Genomic DNA, 15,774 nt, shown 5'->3' with positions numbered 1-15,774 from the left:
AAGAGTGTCCAGACCTCCTGCCCATCACCTCCGTCGCAGCCTGTCCTGCCAGCCCCAGCCCCAGCCCGCCTCCGTGTGGTCTGTTCCCACCTCTCTCCTAAGAGTGTTGAACCACACAGTGCTCGTTGGGTCGGCCCAGCCCCTCAGCGCTGCTCACAGCCCCGGCCTGAGGGAGGGCAGTTTCCGGTTGGCCCCAGGGCTCCCGTGCAGCCAGGCCTGCTGCTGGGCTCCCGTTGGTGCCCTTGGCCCTGCCTTCCAGAAAACCCACAGGCGCCCTGCCCAAGGGAGCCACGCCATGCGCAGCCCGACCACTGAGGAGGCAGGTGCCCGTGTCTGCCCACAGGGCTGCAGGCCTGTCAGCTGGCACTGAGTGCCAGGACCGTGTGGGCACGCTGCCCGAACGGCGACCTCGCCCGGCGGTATGGCATCACAGACAAGAACCCCGCTGGAGACTACTGGAAGAAAATTCCCGGCAACATGGCATGTTTCACAGGCAGGTCCCGGGGCCAGAGGCTCGGTGGGGGTCGCGGGGTTCCCCTGGGGTTGTGGGGATCATGCCAAAGGCTCCATCTTCCCAGAGCAAGAGCCAGGATAAGGCCCTGCCCGTGGGAGCCAGCTTTGCACCTGGGACAGGCACTCAGACCTCGGGCCCCACTGGGTCTCCTGTGGGGAGGAAACTGAGGCTCAGACTGGGGACGCAGCTTGCAGAGCGGCGAGGCTGGGTGGGGCCCACACTCCTGAGCGGGTGACTGACGAGCCTGTGGCTGTGCTCCACAGTGACCTCGGCCGATGAGCTGTGGGCCATCGCGGCTCCTGGCTGCCTCCTCCAGCGGCTGACGAAGACTTTCAGCCCCTCGCACGGTTCCCAGAGGAGCAGCCTCTCCAGCACCACGCCCCGTCCTGAGGACTTCGAGGATGAGTGGGAGGTCATCTGAAAGAGGGTGGATGGGATCGTTGCTCAGGAAGGAGGCCAGGCCCCACAGAGCACACAGGTGGCAGCCGAGCTGCTCACCTCAGACCCACCTCGCCCACCCTTGTCTGGGCACACCTGGCCAGGTGGGACATCCACACCTGCTTCCTTCTGCGTGTGTTTCTGTCTCGTTCTAGAACCTGCAGCCTCAGCCAGGTGCTGTGGGGCTGCTGTGGCTGCACGTGTGGATTCCCCCAAGGTCGTCTCCGAGCAGTGACTTCGTCCGGTGTGTGCCCAGCAGCATGTCCTCCTGCCTGGAAATACAGGGGCCCTTGTGGGAGATGGCGTGGGGCAGCTTCCCGTGGGCAGGCTGAGGTCTGGACAGGGGATGCCCTGAGACCTGTCCAGGGCCATCTGCCTGTTAGCAGGCCCAGAATGCAGTGCAGACGCAGGGCGGTGCTTTCCCACCCCTAGGGTGACTGGCACAGGGGCTCCATCGTCTCCTCTCTGAGGCCCGGGACCGAGTACACATTCCACACTAGACACTCCGGCTGGGCGAGAAGGGGCCGTGTCTGAGAAGTGGAGTGCCAGGCGGGGCCTGAAGAGACGCCACACACTGCACACCACCATCCCCTGCTGCACCCGGGCAGGCTCGCTGCCCTACACAGACGCACTTCAGAGTCCCAACAATAAAGCCAGTGGATGCAAACGGAGCCTGCAGGTGTGCACGTGTGTCGAGCTGTGTCCCCCACCGAGGCAGGGGTGGCACCAGAAGGTGCTGGGCAGAGGTGGGGGAGCTGAGCTCTGTTCGCTGACATGGAAAGCCTTTAGGAGGGTGTCTTACAGGTGCAGCTGCTGCACCTCCTAGAAACCGGAAGCATCCCAGAGACTGGATCTCCTGGTGACTGCCTTTTCTGTTGGTGGCGTTACAAACCTGTATGAGATACCTCACTTTAAATCAGACCTTACACATGTAGAAGAGCCCGGTGGAGGGCCTTCTGTCCCTTCCTGTGGTCTGTGCTGAGCCCATGCTGCCCTCGGCTGGTGTCCCTGCATCCCCTGTCCCTGGCTGGCAGGCAGTCCCGGGGCCTCTGGCCAACTCTGCGGGCAGCCCCTCCAGTGGGCAGTTTGGGCTAACGCCCTGGAAGTCTGCACTGGTGCCTGCTGTGGCCACATTAGAGCACCCTTCCTTGGGGTCGGCCTACAGAGCCCACTCCTCTCGCCCTCGTCTGAGCTGGGGGACTGGCCAGCTGTACGTCCACCCAGAGCCCACTGCCGTCTTCCCTCTGCCTGTTTCTCCTGGAGGCAGCCCCAAGGCAGAGCTCCAGGCTGCTTTTTTTAGCCCGCCTGGCCCAGGGCCCGGAGACTCATGGCCTGTTTTCCACGTGTAAGGGAGGGTGTCAGGCAGCCACAGGTGGACGGCATAAAACACACTCTGTGACAGGACCCAGCCTGGCCAGGAGCAGGAGGGTTTCCAGGCCTAGGTGAGGACCCGAGGCTAAAATCCCAGATTTACTTCACGGCCCACTTTTATGGAGCCCTTTTTTGGGAGACTGATGTCGGCAGAGATGCCCCCGACTGGGCTGCAGCTCCCCCAGCACCCACCATGTCTCACCAGGTCTGTCCTCAGGGCTCTGGTGCACCCCAGCCTGAGCCGAGGTGACCACCTGAAAGTTCTCTGTAGGGTTTTCTTTCTGCTTTGTTTTTCGTTGTGCTTTGAGACAGTGCAATAAACTAGAGCTTTCCCAAACCTGCCGAGCGTGCCATCTGAGCTGCGGGGAGATGCCTTTGGTGGGTGCGGGAGGCCTCTGCCCCTCCTGTGCTGGGACGAGCCAGGGCGCAGGGGTGGCAGGGCCTCTGGGCTGGGCACGGGGCGGCTGCTGGGGGAGCCGTTGCTGCAGAGCTGGGACCGTCCAAGCCCCTGGTTATGAAACAAAACCATATGTCAGAGGCGCCCATGGAAAATGACCTGCGGCTAAAAACGTCAGCCCCGCGGGGGGGGGGGGGGGGGGGCAGCCCACGCACCACAGAGGACATTCGAGAAAACCCGGCTAAAGGAAGGTGTGTTTGACGCTCCCGGGACTTCCCTGTTGTTGGGGGAAGCAGGGAGGAATTCAGAGCCCACTGTTGGCACCTGTCCGCACACCCCATCTGTGCCGGCCGTGCCCCTGGGGCCTCCCGCGCGGCCGCAGGACCCTGCCACCAGAGCCCCGTGGGAGGAGGGGGTGCAGCTTGCTCGGGGCCACGCAGGAGCCCCCAGCTCTGAGGGACCCCAGACCCCTGCCGTCTGATGCCACCTCCTGCCTGCCAACTGGAAAAAAGAAACTGGCGAGAATTACCAAGAGGGACATAAGGGTAGGAGCCACCCGAGTCAGCAAGGCCCAGGGGCAGCCACCGGAGCAGAGAGAAAAACCACCCAAGACGCGGCCAGGACTCGCTCGGAGAAGGAGGGGCCCCAGCCTGGATCTGTGGACGGCCTCACAGCGTGCACCAAAATAAACTCTAAATGGATTAAAGGCTTTTATAAACTAGGGGGAAACCCATCACCTGACTTCTGGATGGCAAGGGCTTACAAAGCTCAAAAGTGACGGGAAAAGCCACACAGGCAAAAACTGAATTCTTCCAACTATAAAAGTGCTGTAAATTTAAAATCCCACATAACATCAAAAGGGGAAATAGTTGCTTACATGTGGCGTTAATGTCTAACATACACCTTAAAAATTCACATAAACCAGTAGGAGAAACATTTCAGATTTGTGTGCGGACAGAGAAGCCGAAAGCCAGAAGGCCACTGCGGGCCCCCGGGCGGGAGAGCAGGTCCCGGGGGCAGGCGGGAAGGGGGTGGCGGCCAGTCCCCTGCCACCCGCGGGGGCTCAGAAGCTCACACCCATGAAGCCCACCTCTGTCTGCCCCAAGAACGAACCCTAAACCGGGGGAAGCTCTATTTACACACATGCCCAGCGCCGCCTCGTTTTCACTTGCCAACCGCGGACAGGGTGACCCGGCGATGACGACGCCCCTGGGAAGCGTCTTCGTGGGAGGGGCTCCGCCCGGCAGGGCCTCGCACCTGTTGTCGCCGTCCTTGGGTTTGGTGATGGCTGCTGCTGTGGCTTGGGAGGGGCTTTGGTGGACATATCCACTGAGGGACCAGTGGTCAGCGGCTCATTGTCCTCCAACTTTTCTCTAGGTTTGAAATTTTCATAATTCAAGGCAGGGGGGCAGAGGAGGGGCTGGAGACAAACTAGTTCTCCACGCAAGAAGCTGGTCAGAGGTTGCCGGAAGTGCACACCTTTTTGTACTTTTTGAATTTTTAGCCACATAAATGATATTATGTATTCCAAAAATAAATGTAAATTGTAAAAGCATAGTCCTCTGTAACCTTAACTTTATGGTATCAACACTTGAACACTGACGACTTCCTAAAAATTATATTTATAGTGTTTTACAATATGGAGAAATGCTTGTACTACAGTAAGTTTAAGAATATCGAATTGTGTGGTATAATTTCATGTATATAAAAATATGTATGCATAGAAAAAAAATTTCTGTATTTGCAGAGAAAAAACTGGAAGGAAATACACCAAAATGCTGGTCCTGCCCTGGGTGATGGCCCCTTTTTTTGCTGGAAGGTGTGTGGGTGCTGCTGATTGAGGCGGGGGGGCGGCAGCAAGGAACTTTCCAGGCTGATGGAAATCCCGTCTGTAGACATTTGTCATAAGTCACCAAGCTCTACACTTAAAATCCTTGCATTTTATTACATGTAAATTACACTTCAGTGTTTTAAAAAGGCTTCGGGGAAGCACCACAGCAGGGGGCAAAGCTTTCCACTGCTGCCTGCTTTGGAAACTTGCTCTAATACAGGGTCTTCCCCTGCCTGAGCGTTTTTCCTCCTTCCTGATTTTGTTCTGAGAAGCATCTGGAGTAATTGCTTTGATTTAGTACTTTAAAGTTAGGCAAGAAATCGGGGGAAGAGAAAACCAGGAAAATCGAGGTCGGGACAAAGGCAGCGTGCAAAGGCGCAGGCACCAGCTGCAGAGGTGGCTGTCCCCACGGCCCAGGAGGCACCGCCCTGCCTCTCCACGAGCCCAATGGCTGAGGGTGTGCGCTGACCCCGACAGGTGTCTCAGCTCCTGGACTCTACCCAGGGTTGGGGTGCACAGCCTCGTGGGTGCTGGGGGCGCAGCAGAATTGGCCACAGCCAGGTGTTTCTTAGAGCCAGCATTGGAGGAATGAATGAACAAATGAACCAGGGCCCTTCGGCCCAGGGAAAAGGGCTTGTTCCAGGTGGATGGGGGCCTTTGAGAAGCCAATGGGATCTGCCTGAGCTGAGCTCTGGGGTCCGCCCCAGCCCCGTGGGTGGGTACCAGGTCCTCATCCCACTGCCCTCCTGGGCACCAGGTGACCCACAGCTCTGTCTACCCACCAAGCGATGACATCAGGGGCTGCCCTTCTCCAGCCCTCCGCAGTCATCCAGGTGAACCCTCCCCTCCACCACTGTCCCCCCACACCAAGAGTGGCTTCTTCATCACCCCCCACCTACCCAAGCCCCCTGCCCTGGCCCGAGCAGTACTCTCCACCGTGATGTCCTGGCTGGCCTCACCCTGTCCTTCAGGGCCACCCCAAGTATCTCCCCTCTCCTCTGCCCAACAGTGCAGCCCATCCTGGTACTTGCCACCTTGTGGAACCCTCGAGGCACACAGCCCCGAAGCAGGGGTGGCTCCCTGACCCCTGCCTTGCCTTCCACCTGGACTGCGGGGAGCTTAGAGAGGTTCAGCCACAAAAGGGGCAGCTGTAGGTCCAGAGGAAGGTGGAGGGGTACCTGGCCCAGATCACAGGCCTGGGAGGGCGGAGCCCACGGACAGAAGGCTTGCTGCCCCAGGCCTCCCTTTAGGTGTCCAGGCCCTTCTGGGCAGGATTTGCTGGGCATCGAGTCCCACCCAAGTGACCTTCACCAGCTGCCCTGGGCTGCAGCTTTTCAGTTCCCCAAAGAGCCAGGGGAGCACCCTCTGAGGGTCCAGGTTTGGGGCAGGGCCATGTGTAACAGGAATCAGAATCCAGGATTAGTCAGGGTGAAATCCCAACAAGGGCTTGGCTGCAGCAGTGTGGAGAAGGCAGCAGGGGCAGCTTCACGGGGAGCTGGCTCTCAAGAGGAGTGCGGGGCTCAGTCGCTTCTGCCCATCTGGATCCCAGTGCCCCCCTAGCCCCCCCCCAACACAATTCCCTCAAATAGGGGCCTACCCTTTTGAAGAGACATGAGAGAGCCTGGGGATGGTCCCCAACCCTCTTTATGACAAATAGGAAACTGAGGCTCAGAGCAGGGCAGGGGCTCATCCAAGGTCACCCTAGCATGGGTGGCAAGTCCAAGACAGGCCCAGCCCCCCCCACACACACTCTCTGGAGACCCAGCCCCTGGACCTGCCATCCCCACCCCAAGGCCCCCCACCCCCACCACGTGTTCCCCTCAGAGAGCTGGGGGCAGGCAGGGTGGGCAGGGGATGTGGCGGCCGCGCGGACCACCCTTCGTGGGCAGACCTCAGCTCCAGCAGCGGCCCCTCAGCACCACAGGTTGAACCTCACACCAAGGCCCCCACAGCAGGGGCAGCCTGGCCACCCGCCCAGGTCCGAGGGAGGCTCCTCAGGACATCGGCTTCTCAGTCAGCGCCCCCTCCCCTGGAGGATCCCACAGTGCATTCAATCCCCCTCCATTCACTCGGCAAGGCCGGGCAGTCACCAGGGGAGGCCCAAGGAGCCCCGAACGCTCAGGCCTGCGCGTGAGGGACCCGATTTTCAGCATGTCCAGGTTCAAGTCTCTATCCTCAGAAACCTCCTGGGGAGCCTGGCTCTCCAGGCTGGGGCAGGTGTGCCCGGCACTCCCGGCTGTGGGGAGCTCACAGGCCCTCGGTGACCCACCCTGCACCCCTGCCGCATGACGCCAAGGAAGAGCTCATCCGTGTCTTCCAGGCACCTGCCTGAGCTGACCGCTTGCAAGAACAAAATGTCTTGCAGCTCAGAGATCTCTTCCCCTGGGAGACCTTTCCAGAAGCGCTAAGTCGCGGCCGGACACCTCTCCCACCCTTCAGGCACTCAGGTCAGGCATCGCAGGAACCCTCGGCCCCTGCTCAGCACAGGCGGGTGGGGCGCCCGGACCCGCCCCCCAAAACCCTGCGGTGAGCCCAGCCCCGGACGCAGGACAGACGAGGCCGAGTCCGCCGGACAGAGACCAATCTATGCGAAGTGCCGGGCACAGCGCTGGCAAAAACAGGCGTTCTCCAAAACCCCGGCGCCGGGCGCGCCCGCGGCCTAGCCCTTGCCCGTGAGGTCCAGCGGCTGCAGGAAGGGCGGCAGCGGCAGCTCGTCCAGGGCCTCGGGGAAGCGGCCCGGCGGCACGGCGGTGACCAGCACCTGCATGGCGCGCGCGAAGAGCGAGGGCGGCGCCAGCCCCGCCAGCCACTGGAACTTGTCCTCGCCCAGCAGCCGCCGCCAGCGCGGAGGGTCGCGCAGCAGCTCGCGGCGGGCGGGACCGGCAGCGCCCGCGGGAGTGTACAGCGCCAGCAGGTCGAGCAGCAGCAGGCGGCGCTGGCGCGGCTCCCCGGGGGAGGCGGCGGCGGGGCCCTCGGGGGCCGGCCCGTTCCCCGCGTCGCGGCCCAGCTGGCGCAGCAGCAGCTCGAGCGGCGTGAGGCCGCCGCCGTCGCGCAGGCCGGGCGAGGCGCCGTGGCCGAGCAGCAGGAAGAGGCACTCGGGCCGCGCCAGCTCGCAGGCCACGTGCAGCGCCGTGCCGCCGCCCTCCACGCGGCTGCAGCCCCGCCGGTCCAGCAGGCGCGCGCGCTCCTCGGCCGGGAAGTCGCGCACGGCGCGCAGCACGCGCCGCAGGCCGGCCACGCGGTTTGTAGCGCACGGCCAGCTGCCACGTGCGGGCCCGGCGCGGCGCAGCAGCGGAAGCCGGCGCTGGGCGGCGCCAGCGCGCGCCGCGGGAACGTGGCCAGCAGGTAGTGCGCGTACGCCTGGTGGTCGTGCACGAGCGCGTAGAGCAGCGCCTCGGACGGCGAGTAGGCGACGGCGCGCCCGCGCTCGTCCCAGTGGAAGGCCTCGCTGGCGCGCATGTCCTCAAGCAGCCAGACGGGCAGCAGGTCGCGCACGGCCTGGTAGAAGGCGAACGACGACTTGCGGCACTGCTTCTGCGCCCGCGAGCGCCCCGCGCCCGCGCCCTCGGGCCCGCCGTCCGCGCCACCGCCACCGCCGTCGCCGTCGCCGCCACCGCCACTGGGCCGCCGCGCGTCCCAAGGCATGCTGGCGGCCTGCGCCCGCGGCCTCACCGACATGGGCCTGGCGGCCGGGCACCTGCGGGCGGAGGAGAGGAGCCGTGGTGAGGGGCGGGGCCGCGGACCCCGGCCACGCCCCCCTCCCCGGGTCCCCGTCACGCGGGACGGCCCCCCACGTCCCGGATTCTGGTACCCTACCTCCAGCCACCGCCCTTCCAGTCCTCTCTCCTGCGGCCGGAGCCATCCCCAGATCCCTGGATGTAGCTGCACCTGATCTCCCTCCCTGGCTCCTCCATCCCAGGACCCATGCCAGAGATGCTGTCTCCTGCTCCGTGCCCTGGCAGAGCCCCCCACCGTCAAGGCCCTCCAGCCCCTGCCCTCCAACCCAGGACCACCACCACCACCCCCGCCCCGAAGGACCAGCGCCTGCTCCCACCAGGGCCAGGCCCAGCCAACCCCAAAAGGAGAAAAGCCAGGTCAGGGGGAAAAAAGCTGGAACCCACATCTGGAGCGAGGCCAAAACCGGTCTCCAGCCCGGGCTCCCTGTCCCCTGCCCCACCTGAGTCCTGCCTGCAGAGGTGAGTGGCGGCCCCTGAAGCCTCCCTCCTCTTCTGGTGACCCCCAGCCCGAGGGATGGAGCTCGAGACTCAGACCTACCTGGTCCGTGCACCGGGACTACCTGGTTCTGTGACCGATGGTGTATCACTGTCCCTCTCTGGGCATCAGCTTCTCCATCTGGAAGAAGGGGAAGGGGGTTGAGGGGTGATGGCTAGGAGGCCCGGCGGGGTGAGTGGCTCCAGCCCTCCGCTCTCAAGCATGTTCGGAGTTGGCCACCTGTCGGCACCCCTAGCTCCCGGAGGGCAGAACCAACGTAGAGGCTGCTGCGCACAGGACTCTACAGTCTGCAAAGCCCCTCCCGGCCGGTTACCTCCTCTGGTCCTCCCAAGGGTAGATGAAGTGGCACTGCCATCCCACTTCCCGGCAGGGACAGCCTGGCCAAGGTCACTCAGCCACAGCAGGGCCAGGCCTAGAACCCAGGTCTCCTGCCTCCCACTTCAGGCTACTGCAGACGTGGTGGGGACGCACCACCACCACCACAGGGTGGCCTCTGAGCCCGCGCCTCTAGCCCCTGTCCCGGGCCGGCCCAAGCTCCCCACGGCCCCTGGTCCCAGTAGGGCCGGGGCACTCACGCTGGGTCAGCATCGCTGGCTGTAACTGGGTCAGAGCTGGGCACCGTGCGCCGCGGGCAGCGCGCCGCTCGGGGCCCCACGGTGGCTGGAGCCCCCTCGCTGAGCCTGGGCCTCCGCGCCCCAGGTGGGCACGAGCGGGGCGCCGGGCGGGTTACGTAAAGTTGGCCGCCCCACGTCACCGGGCGGCGAGTGAGCGCCGCGGCTCCGTGGACGGGCAGGACGCGAGTCGGGCGCCCGAGGGCAGCGCCGGGCGCCCGGGGCCGCCTCCGGGCCCTCCCTGCCCCCTCCCCGGCCCGACCCCGGGCGGCGGGGGGCGCGCCGGTGGCCCCCGCAGCCGGACTGCACCTGCGCGCGCGCGAGCCCGGGGGCGCACTCACCGTCGGGGGCGGCGCCGCGGGCCTGGCGTCCTGGCCCCGCGCGGGGGAGGGGTCCGGCGGACCGACGCGCCGACGGGCGGAGGGAGCCGCCCGGGCCGGGTCGCTGGGTGGCGGCGGGGCCGGGGCCGGCGGCGGGCGGGCGGGCGGCGCAGTGCGGCCGGGGCCGGGCAGGACCGCGGGAGCGTCCGCCGCCGCCATTGGCCCGCGCCGCCGGCCCCCGCCGCCGCCCATTGGCCGCCGCGCTGCACCAGGGTGACGTCACAGGACGGCGGGCGGGGCCCGGGCGCCGGCGGAAAAGTTGGGAGAAACTTGCGGGCGCACGGGGGGCGCTGGGCCGGGGCGCGCCCCTGTGCCCTGACCGTCTGTGACCTCCGGGGAGACCGAGGCTGTGTCCCAGCTGTACTTGGGGGCGGGGGGGCGCCGGCGGGGAGGGGCTGGCTGTGACCCCCGAGGGTCCCCACGACCTTTTGTCCCCCAGGGTCGCCGGCCCCACGCCGACTCCCCCGGGGATGGGTGGGCGCAGGCAGCTGCTAACTGAGCGCCCACAGTGCGCCGCGCCCAGCCCCCACGATTGCATTTCATTTCCACACCACCCCGCAGATGGGGGTCGTACTCCCATTTCGCAGGCGAGGAAACAAGGCCCAGAGAGGGGCAGCCCCGGCCGGAGGGCAGGTCCCAACCCCGGGGTACGGGGCCCTGCCACCCCGCCTCCCCACCGCCAGGGACCCCAGCTTTGGGTCATGTCCTTGGGGCTCTGCCCCCGCCCCCAGCTCGTGCCCAAAGCGCTCATTCGCCTCGCCCTTACCCCAGAGGCTGCGAGTCAGGCCCGGAGAAGGGGCAGCTCTCCCCAACCTGTCCTTCAAGGCCTGGCCTTTCCACCTGGACCCCCACCCGCATTCTCCTGGGCCAGGGAACCAGGGTCCTCTGCAGGGGTCTTTGGGTCCCCTCCCCAGCACACCACCTCCACCTGTCCCACCTGCAGGCCCTTCCTCCTGCCCCTGCCCGGGTGGGGGGGGCCTGGTGGGTGGGCACAGCTCTGCACCCCCCTCTGCCCTGCCCCGGCTGCCCCCTGGCAGGCAGAGGTTGGGGGCCTGTCTGGGCCCAGCCCACATCTGCACACTCACACGCACACAGACACACACACAGGCACACACACCCGTAGCTAGTCCACTGCCAGGCCTGTGCCCTGGGAGGGGGTGGGCCACCCCCTTGACAGACAGGCTTGGAGCCAGAGAGGGCAGAGCCGGTGGTGCACCAGGGGACCTGCCCGGCCCCCCCCCAGAAACTCCACTGCAGCAGCCCCGCCCGCTCCAGCACCGCATGTCCTTGCCGGCGACCTCCCCCCCAGGGGGTCCACAGGAGCCACAGATACAGAAGCTAGGCCATCAGGCGGGGGGCGGGGTGCAGGAAGCAGCGGGCTGAGAAGCTGGCTCTGCCTCTGCCCTGCCTCTCTGGGCCTCAGTTTCCCTCCGGTTCCTCCCAGCTTCCCCGTTCTGGATGTCTCTGGGTCTGACAGAGGGGAAGAGTGAGTGGGGGTCCTGGAGCCCACCCTGGGGGCAGCGCAGGCAGCAGCCACCCTGTTCCCTTGCCCCCACCATCTCCAGGGCTGGTGTCGCGATCTCATCTCAGCCGTCTCCATGGCCACTGGGGGCACAAGGATGAAAGGGCGTCAGTTGTGGTTGCTGGGGGTCCACTTGCCACTCCCCCCCCGGATGCCCTCCCTGTCTCCCCTCTAACCCACCTCCTCTCGGGGTCACAGAGGCCTCTGTCTGGAACTCAGGCCTGGCCCTGTTTCTCCACTGCCTGGAAGCTGCCGGTGGACATGGACTTAGCCCACAGGGCCGGTGGGGAGCAGGGGAAAGGCACCCCGGGGGCAAAGGCCCCAGAGTGGCAGAGGGCAGTGAGCAGGGGAAGCCGGGGCACCCCGGATGCTGCGTGCCATGGCACGGGCTTGGATGGGTCCTGAGGACCTGGGGGGTGGGGGGGAGTTGATTTTTAGTTATTTGGGGCCTACAGGGAAGCAATAGATGGTGAAGGCCTGGGAGGTCGCCATCCAGTTTGAGAAATGAAGCATGGATAAGCCTGGAGCCCTGTGACTGTCCTGCCCCCACCCCACCCCCAAACCTCGGTCCCAAGTTGGTGGGGGTCTCCCCAGGTGGGGGCTGGCACCATATCACTTTCTGGGCATAGCACCGTCACCCTTGTCTGCAGCATGTTGCCTCTCGGGGTCGCCTTGAGAGCCATTGTGCGGCACTCGAAGCGCTGGGGCATCTCGGGGCACAGGATTCTGCCCGTGAGAGCTGTCCCCCTGCGCCCCGGCACGTGCAGGGTCTCCAACGTTTGCTGTTAGGAACCAGGGGCAGGTTCCCCCAGGCAGGCAGGGTGAACTGGGGAGGGCCAGGGCAGGCAGGGTGGTTGGGGATGGAGGGGGAGCCTCAGTTTCCAGAGAGGCCTAGGGGGCCTCAGCTCAGGGTCTGTGGGTGGGGGGAGGCTGCCCAGCCCCTGGCACCCGCAGGGCCGCTCAGCATGCAGCCGTCCCCAGAGGGGGGGTGACCTTTGACCCTCGTGAAGCCTTGGAAAGGACTGTGCTCGGCCCCACTGCCCGTGCACACTGTGATTGGATTCCCTGCCGTCCCTGGGCAGGCGCCAGTCCATCCCGAGCCCTCGCCTGAGATGAGGCAGCGCTGCAGAGCCGGAATGTTCTGTCCTCAGGCCGCTGCCGGGCCCCGCTCAGTGGCCTCCCAGTTCCCCGGCCCCATCAGCCCTGTGAGTCCGGCCCCCTCTGTGCTCATCGCCCTTGAGCCTGGCTGCCGGCTTCTCTCCTCCCTGCCTGCAGTTTGAATCCAGCCTGTCCTCCACTTGAACTTTAACAAGGGGCTTTTCTTTGACTCCTCTTGTGACCTGCTGGGACAAAGACCCAGGACACCCTCCCCTCTGCCCCCCCCCCAGGGTCGGTGAGTGCCCAGGTGTGGGGGAGCGGGCAGTGAGGTCAGAAAGATGGGTGGAGACACAAACACAGAAGGACCTGGAGATCTGGGTGAGGACTCTGACTTCACTTGAGGAAATGGGGGGTCTGAGGGGCGCTGAGCAGAGCAGGCAAGAACTGGCTTCGGTTTTCTCTGGCTCCCTCAGGTGGCTGTGCTGAGAAGGAGGTGCAATGGGAGAGAGTGGGGGGCCCACGGGCACCAGCTGAGAAGGGGGGGCTGCCCCTGGGCCCTGGTCAGCCATGGGGTACAGGTCAGTATTCTGACCGACCAATGTGGATGTGAGAAGGAGAGAAAAGTCTAGAATGCCTCTGAGGTTGGAGCAGAGCAGGGATGGAGGAGATTCAAAGGAAGGATTTGGGTTGTGACGTGTTCATCTGAAGGTGACTGTCCCCCCAGTGGCCACTGGAGGTTCGAGGGTGGGGTCCCGGCTGGTGATAAACAGCAGGGGTCAGCAACAGAGTAGGCAGGGTTTAAAGCCAGGACACCGGGCAAGATGACCCAGCAAGACAGAGAAGTATGAGGTCCGGGGCCCAAGCCGGCACGGGCAACTGGCGAGAGGTCAGCGCAAGTCCAAGAGGCAGTGGGGCTCCTGGCAGCCAAGGGCAGGAGGTGTCCCAAGGAGGGGGGAGTGGCCAGACGGGCCGAGACAATTCGGCAGCAGGTAGGTCATCAGTGACCTTTTCAAGGGTCTCAGAGTAGCAGGGAAGCCTTTTTACCCAGGGGTCAGGAGAGAGCGGGAAGATGGAAAGGAGGAGGTTGTAGGGGAGCAGAAGAGAGGGGCAGGAACTGGCGGGTAAGTGGGGGCATGTGCATTTATGCACAGCTATGTGTGCATGTCAGTTTGCACAAATGTGCATGTGTGTGTGTGTGCACATCATGTGTGCACATGTATATTTGTGTGTGTGCATGCATATGCCCTGCGTGTGTGTCTCTGTGCCTGTGTGCACTGAGTGTTGTGCTTTGTGTGCGTGTGTGCGCACATGTGTGTGTGTGGCACGCTGTGCAGTGCGATGACGGGTTGAAATGTGCGGGTGAAGCAGGAGCCCAGGAGAGGGCTGTTGGAGCAATGACCTTGAGGCTGGGACCCACCACGGGCACGTGAAGTGACCCCTGGGGGCGCAGGCAGCTCCTGCTTGAGGTGGGGACAGCACGTTGGGCACAGATGCAGGTGAGGGCAGAGGTGACGACGAGTCTGAGAAGTCCACTCCGACCACTTCTGTTTTCCACCTGGGAGTGAGGGGAGGAGAGAGCAGAGGGGTGACGGTCACTAATGGTTCATCGACTGCCCCCGAGATCCTCCCTGACCCCAAGTCCCCGCTGCCCCAGCAAGGCCCAGGGAGCCTGATGTCAGAGAAGCAGGGATGTGACAGGCGGCCTGAGTGCATGGGGAGCTTCCCGGAGGAGGAGGCGGATTCTACCTAATCAGCTGCTCGGCAGCTGGGGGCCTCAGGCTGATCTCTCTCCCTCTCTGAGCCCCGGCCTCCTTATCTGTGAAATGAGGCAGGTGGGTTTGGGGCTCTCCCAGCAAGGCTGGGGTGGGAGGTGGCTGGGGCCAGGGGGGAGGCTAGGGGCGTCCCACCACCTGCCCCGCCCTGTTCCTGCCCTCCCTCCACCTGGACTAGCGAGACCAAAGCCCACCTGGCCCCCCGGGCACTGCGTCGCGGCCCCCAGCCTGGGCTCGTCCCCACCTCCGCACTGGGCTCCAGCTCTCCCACCTGCTCTCCTCCCAGCCACCTGGTCCTGCAGGGCTCAGCTTGAGGGAAAGGACAGACCAAAGACAGGACGAGACCTGACGTGGACAAAGGGGGAGTCCTGAGGGTGTCTTCAGAGCACTGCAGCCCCGGAGGGACCCTAGCCCAGTAGGAAGATGAGCGGGGGGCACGCGTGGGCTGTCACCCGCGGCCAGCGAGCACAGGGGGGAGTATGCAGCCAGAAGCCAGCCAGTGGAAGATAAAACGACCTCCTGTGCCTGGCAAGGTCAGGGACAGGCCGGAGGCCAGGGGACCCGGGGCGTCCTCACCAGCAGGGAGAACGCTCAGGCCCTCGGGCCCGGCGACTCCTTTCGTAGGCGTTTATCCCAGATAAGTACGCACCCACGGGCCGAGTTGTGTGTGGGAGAATACTCACTGCTGTGGATTTATTATTTTAATGTGCTTGCTTGCTTGATTCATTAAAGTTTTAATAAAAGAATTCACCCTTAATTTAACACGTCATTCCTAACCTTTCCACAGTTAAACCTTTGAAGAAAATGAAGGTGACTACCAAATTCCAAGGAGGTGAGATCACAACTACCCTTGCTGGTGTGAAAAAAACAGAAACCACCCAGGTGTCCTTCTGAAGGGGAATGGTTAAAAACCCATGGGGTGTCTTTTCCAGCCGTGATCTCTACCCCCTGAGAGGAGGGCAGTGTAAGACCGTCCTGAGGGCCCCACTGGGTCCTTGTCTGAGCCTGGATCCAGCCATGCCTGAAGACCTGGACTCTTCCATTCAATGAGCAGGTGAGTCCTCTTTTTTTTTTTTTTTTTGCTTAGACCAGTTGGCGACAAGGTCCCTTACTTTAAAAAGTCCTGACTCATGCGGTGATTTGCCTGGGAGAGTCCCTGTTATCATAGCCTAATTATTAATAGCGTCCATCCCCTTTGCTCTCGACAGGGCCCACGTAATTCACGCACAGACCAGTGTTACCCATGAGCCTCAGCCAAGAAGGAAGACACTGGGTTTCATCTGTCAAGTGGAGATAACAATGTTTTCTTTAAAATACTAGAAGTCAAGCCCTGACCCGTTGCTTCAATGCCCTCTGGGGAGGGAATCAGCGAGGGGGAAGAGGTCCTTTAAGCTTTTATTTCCTATACTTTCCATGTGCTTTGGATCTTTCATGAGGGGCACATATTCAGATATTTGTATAAGTAAAGTAAGTTTTTGAAAGAGGGAGGTCCACTGGCAAATGCCTTTTGCACGACCGTTATCTCATTGATTTGCTTACTGATATAGATCCAGTTCTCAGTTCCACTTGACAGGCAGAGAAACAGGCTCAGAGAAGGGATGGGACTT

At 63.5% G+C, this 15,774-nt stretch overlaps 2 protein-coding genes across 7 annotated transcripts in view; one reads left to right on the top strand and one right to left on the bottom strand.

The window, feature by feature from the left end:
- The window catches only part of TECPR2 (tectonin beta-propeller repeat containing 2), a 155,113-nt gene extending 153,490 nt beyond the window's left edge, over positions 1 to 1,623 (top strand). For all 6 annotated transcript variants that reach the window (XM_037831805.1, XM_037831804.1, XM_037831806.1 and 3 more), the window contains 2 exons: positions 344 to 493; positions 778 to 1,623. In XM_037831805.1, the coding sequence (XP_037687733.1) occupies positions 344 to 493; positions 778 to 935 (308 nt within the window). In that variant the 3' untranslated portion in view covers positions 936 to 1,623. The remainder of the gene's footprint in view (positions 1 to 343; positions 494 to 777) is intronic.
- A 5,499-nt stretch (positions 1,624 to 7,122) lies between these two features.
- On the bottom strand, positions 7,123 to 9,869 carry ANKRD9 (ankyrin repeat domain 9). Its single transcript, XM_037835237.1, is given in 4 exon segments — positions 7,123 to 7,804; positions 7,807 to 8,248; positions 8,827 to 8,904; positions 9,737 to 9,869. Coding segments are annotated over 2 exon segments (1,017 nt in total). The 5' UTR covers positions 8,230 to 8,248; positions 8,827 to 8,904; positions 9,737 to 9,869; the 3' UTR covers positions 7,123 to 7,210.
- Positions 9,870 to 15,774: the final 5,905 nt, after the last annotated feature.

This window comes from Choloepus didactylus, chromosome 4 (genome assembly GCF_015220235.1).
Source record: "Choloepus didactylus isolate mChoDid1 chromosome 4, mChoDid1.pri, whole genome shotgun sequence".
Classification (NCBI taxonomy): domain Eukaryota; kingdom Metazoa; phylum Chordata; class Mammalia; order Pilosa; family Megalonychidae; genus Choloepus; species Choloepus didactylus.
This window is presented reverse-complemented; position numbering and strand designations above follow the sequence as displayed.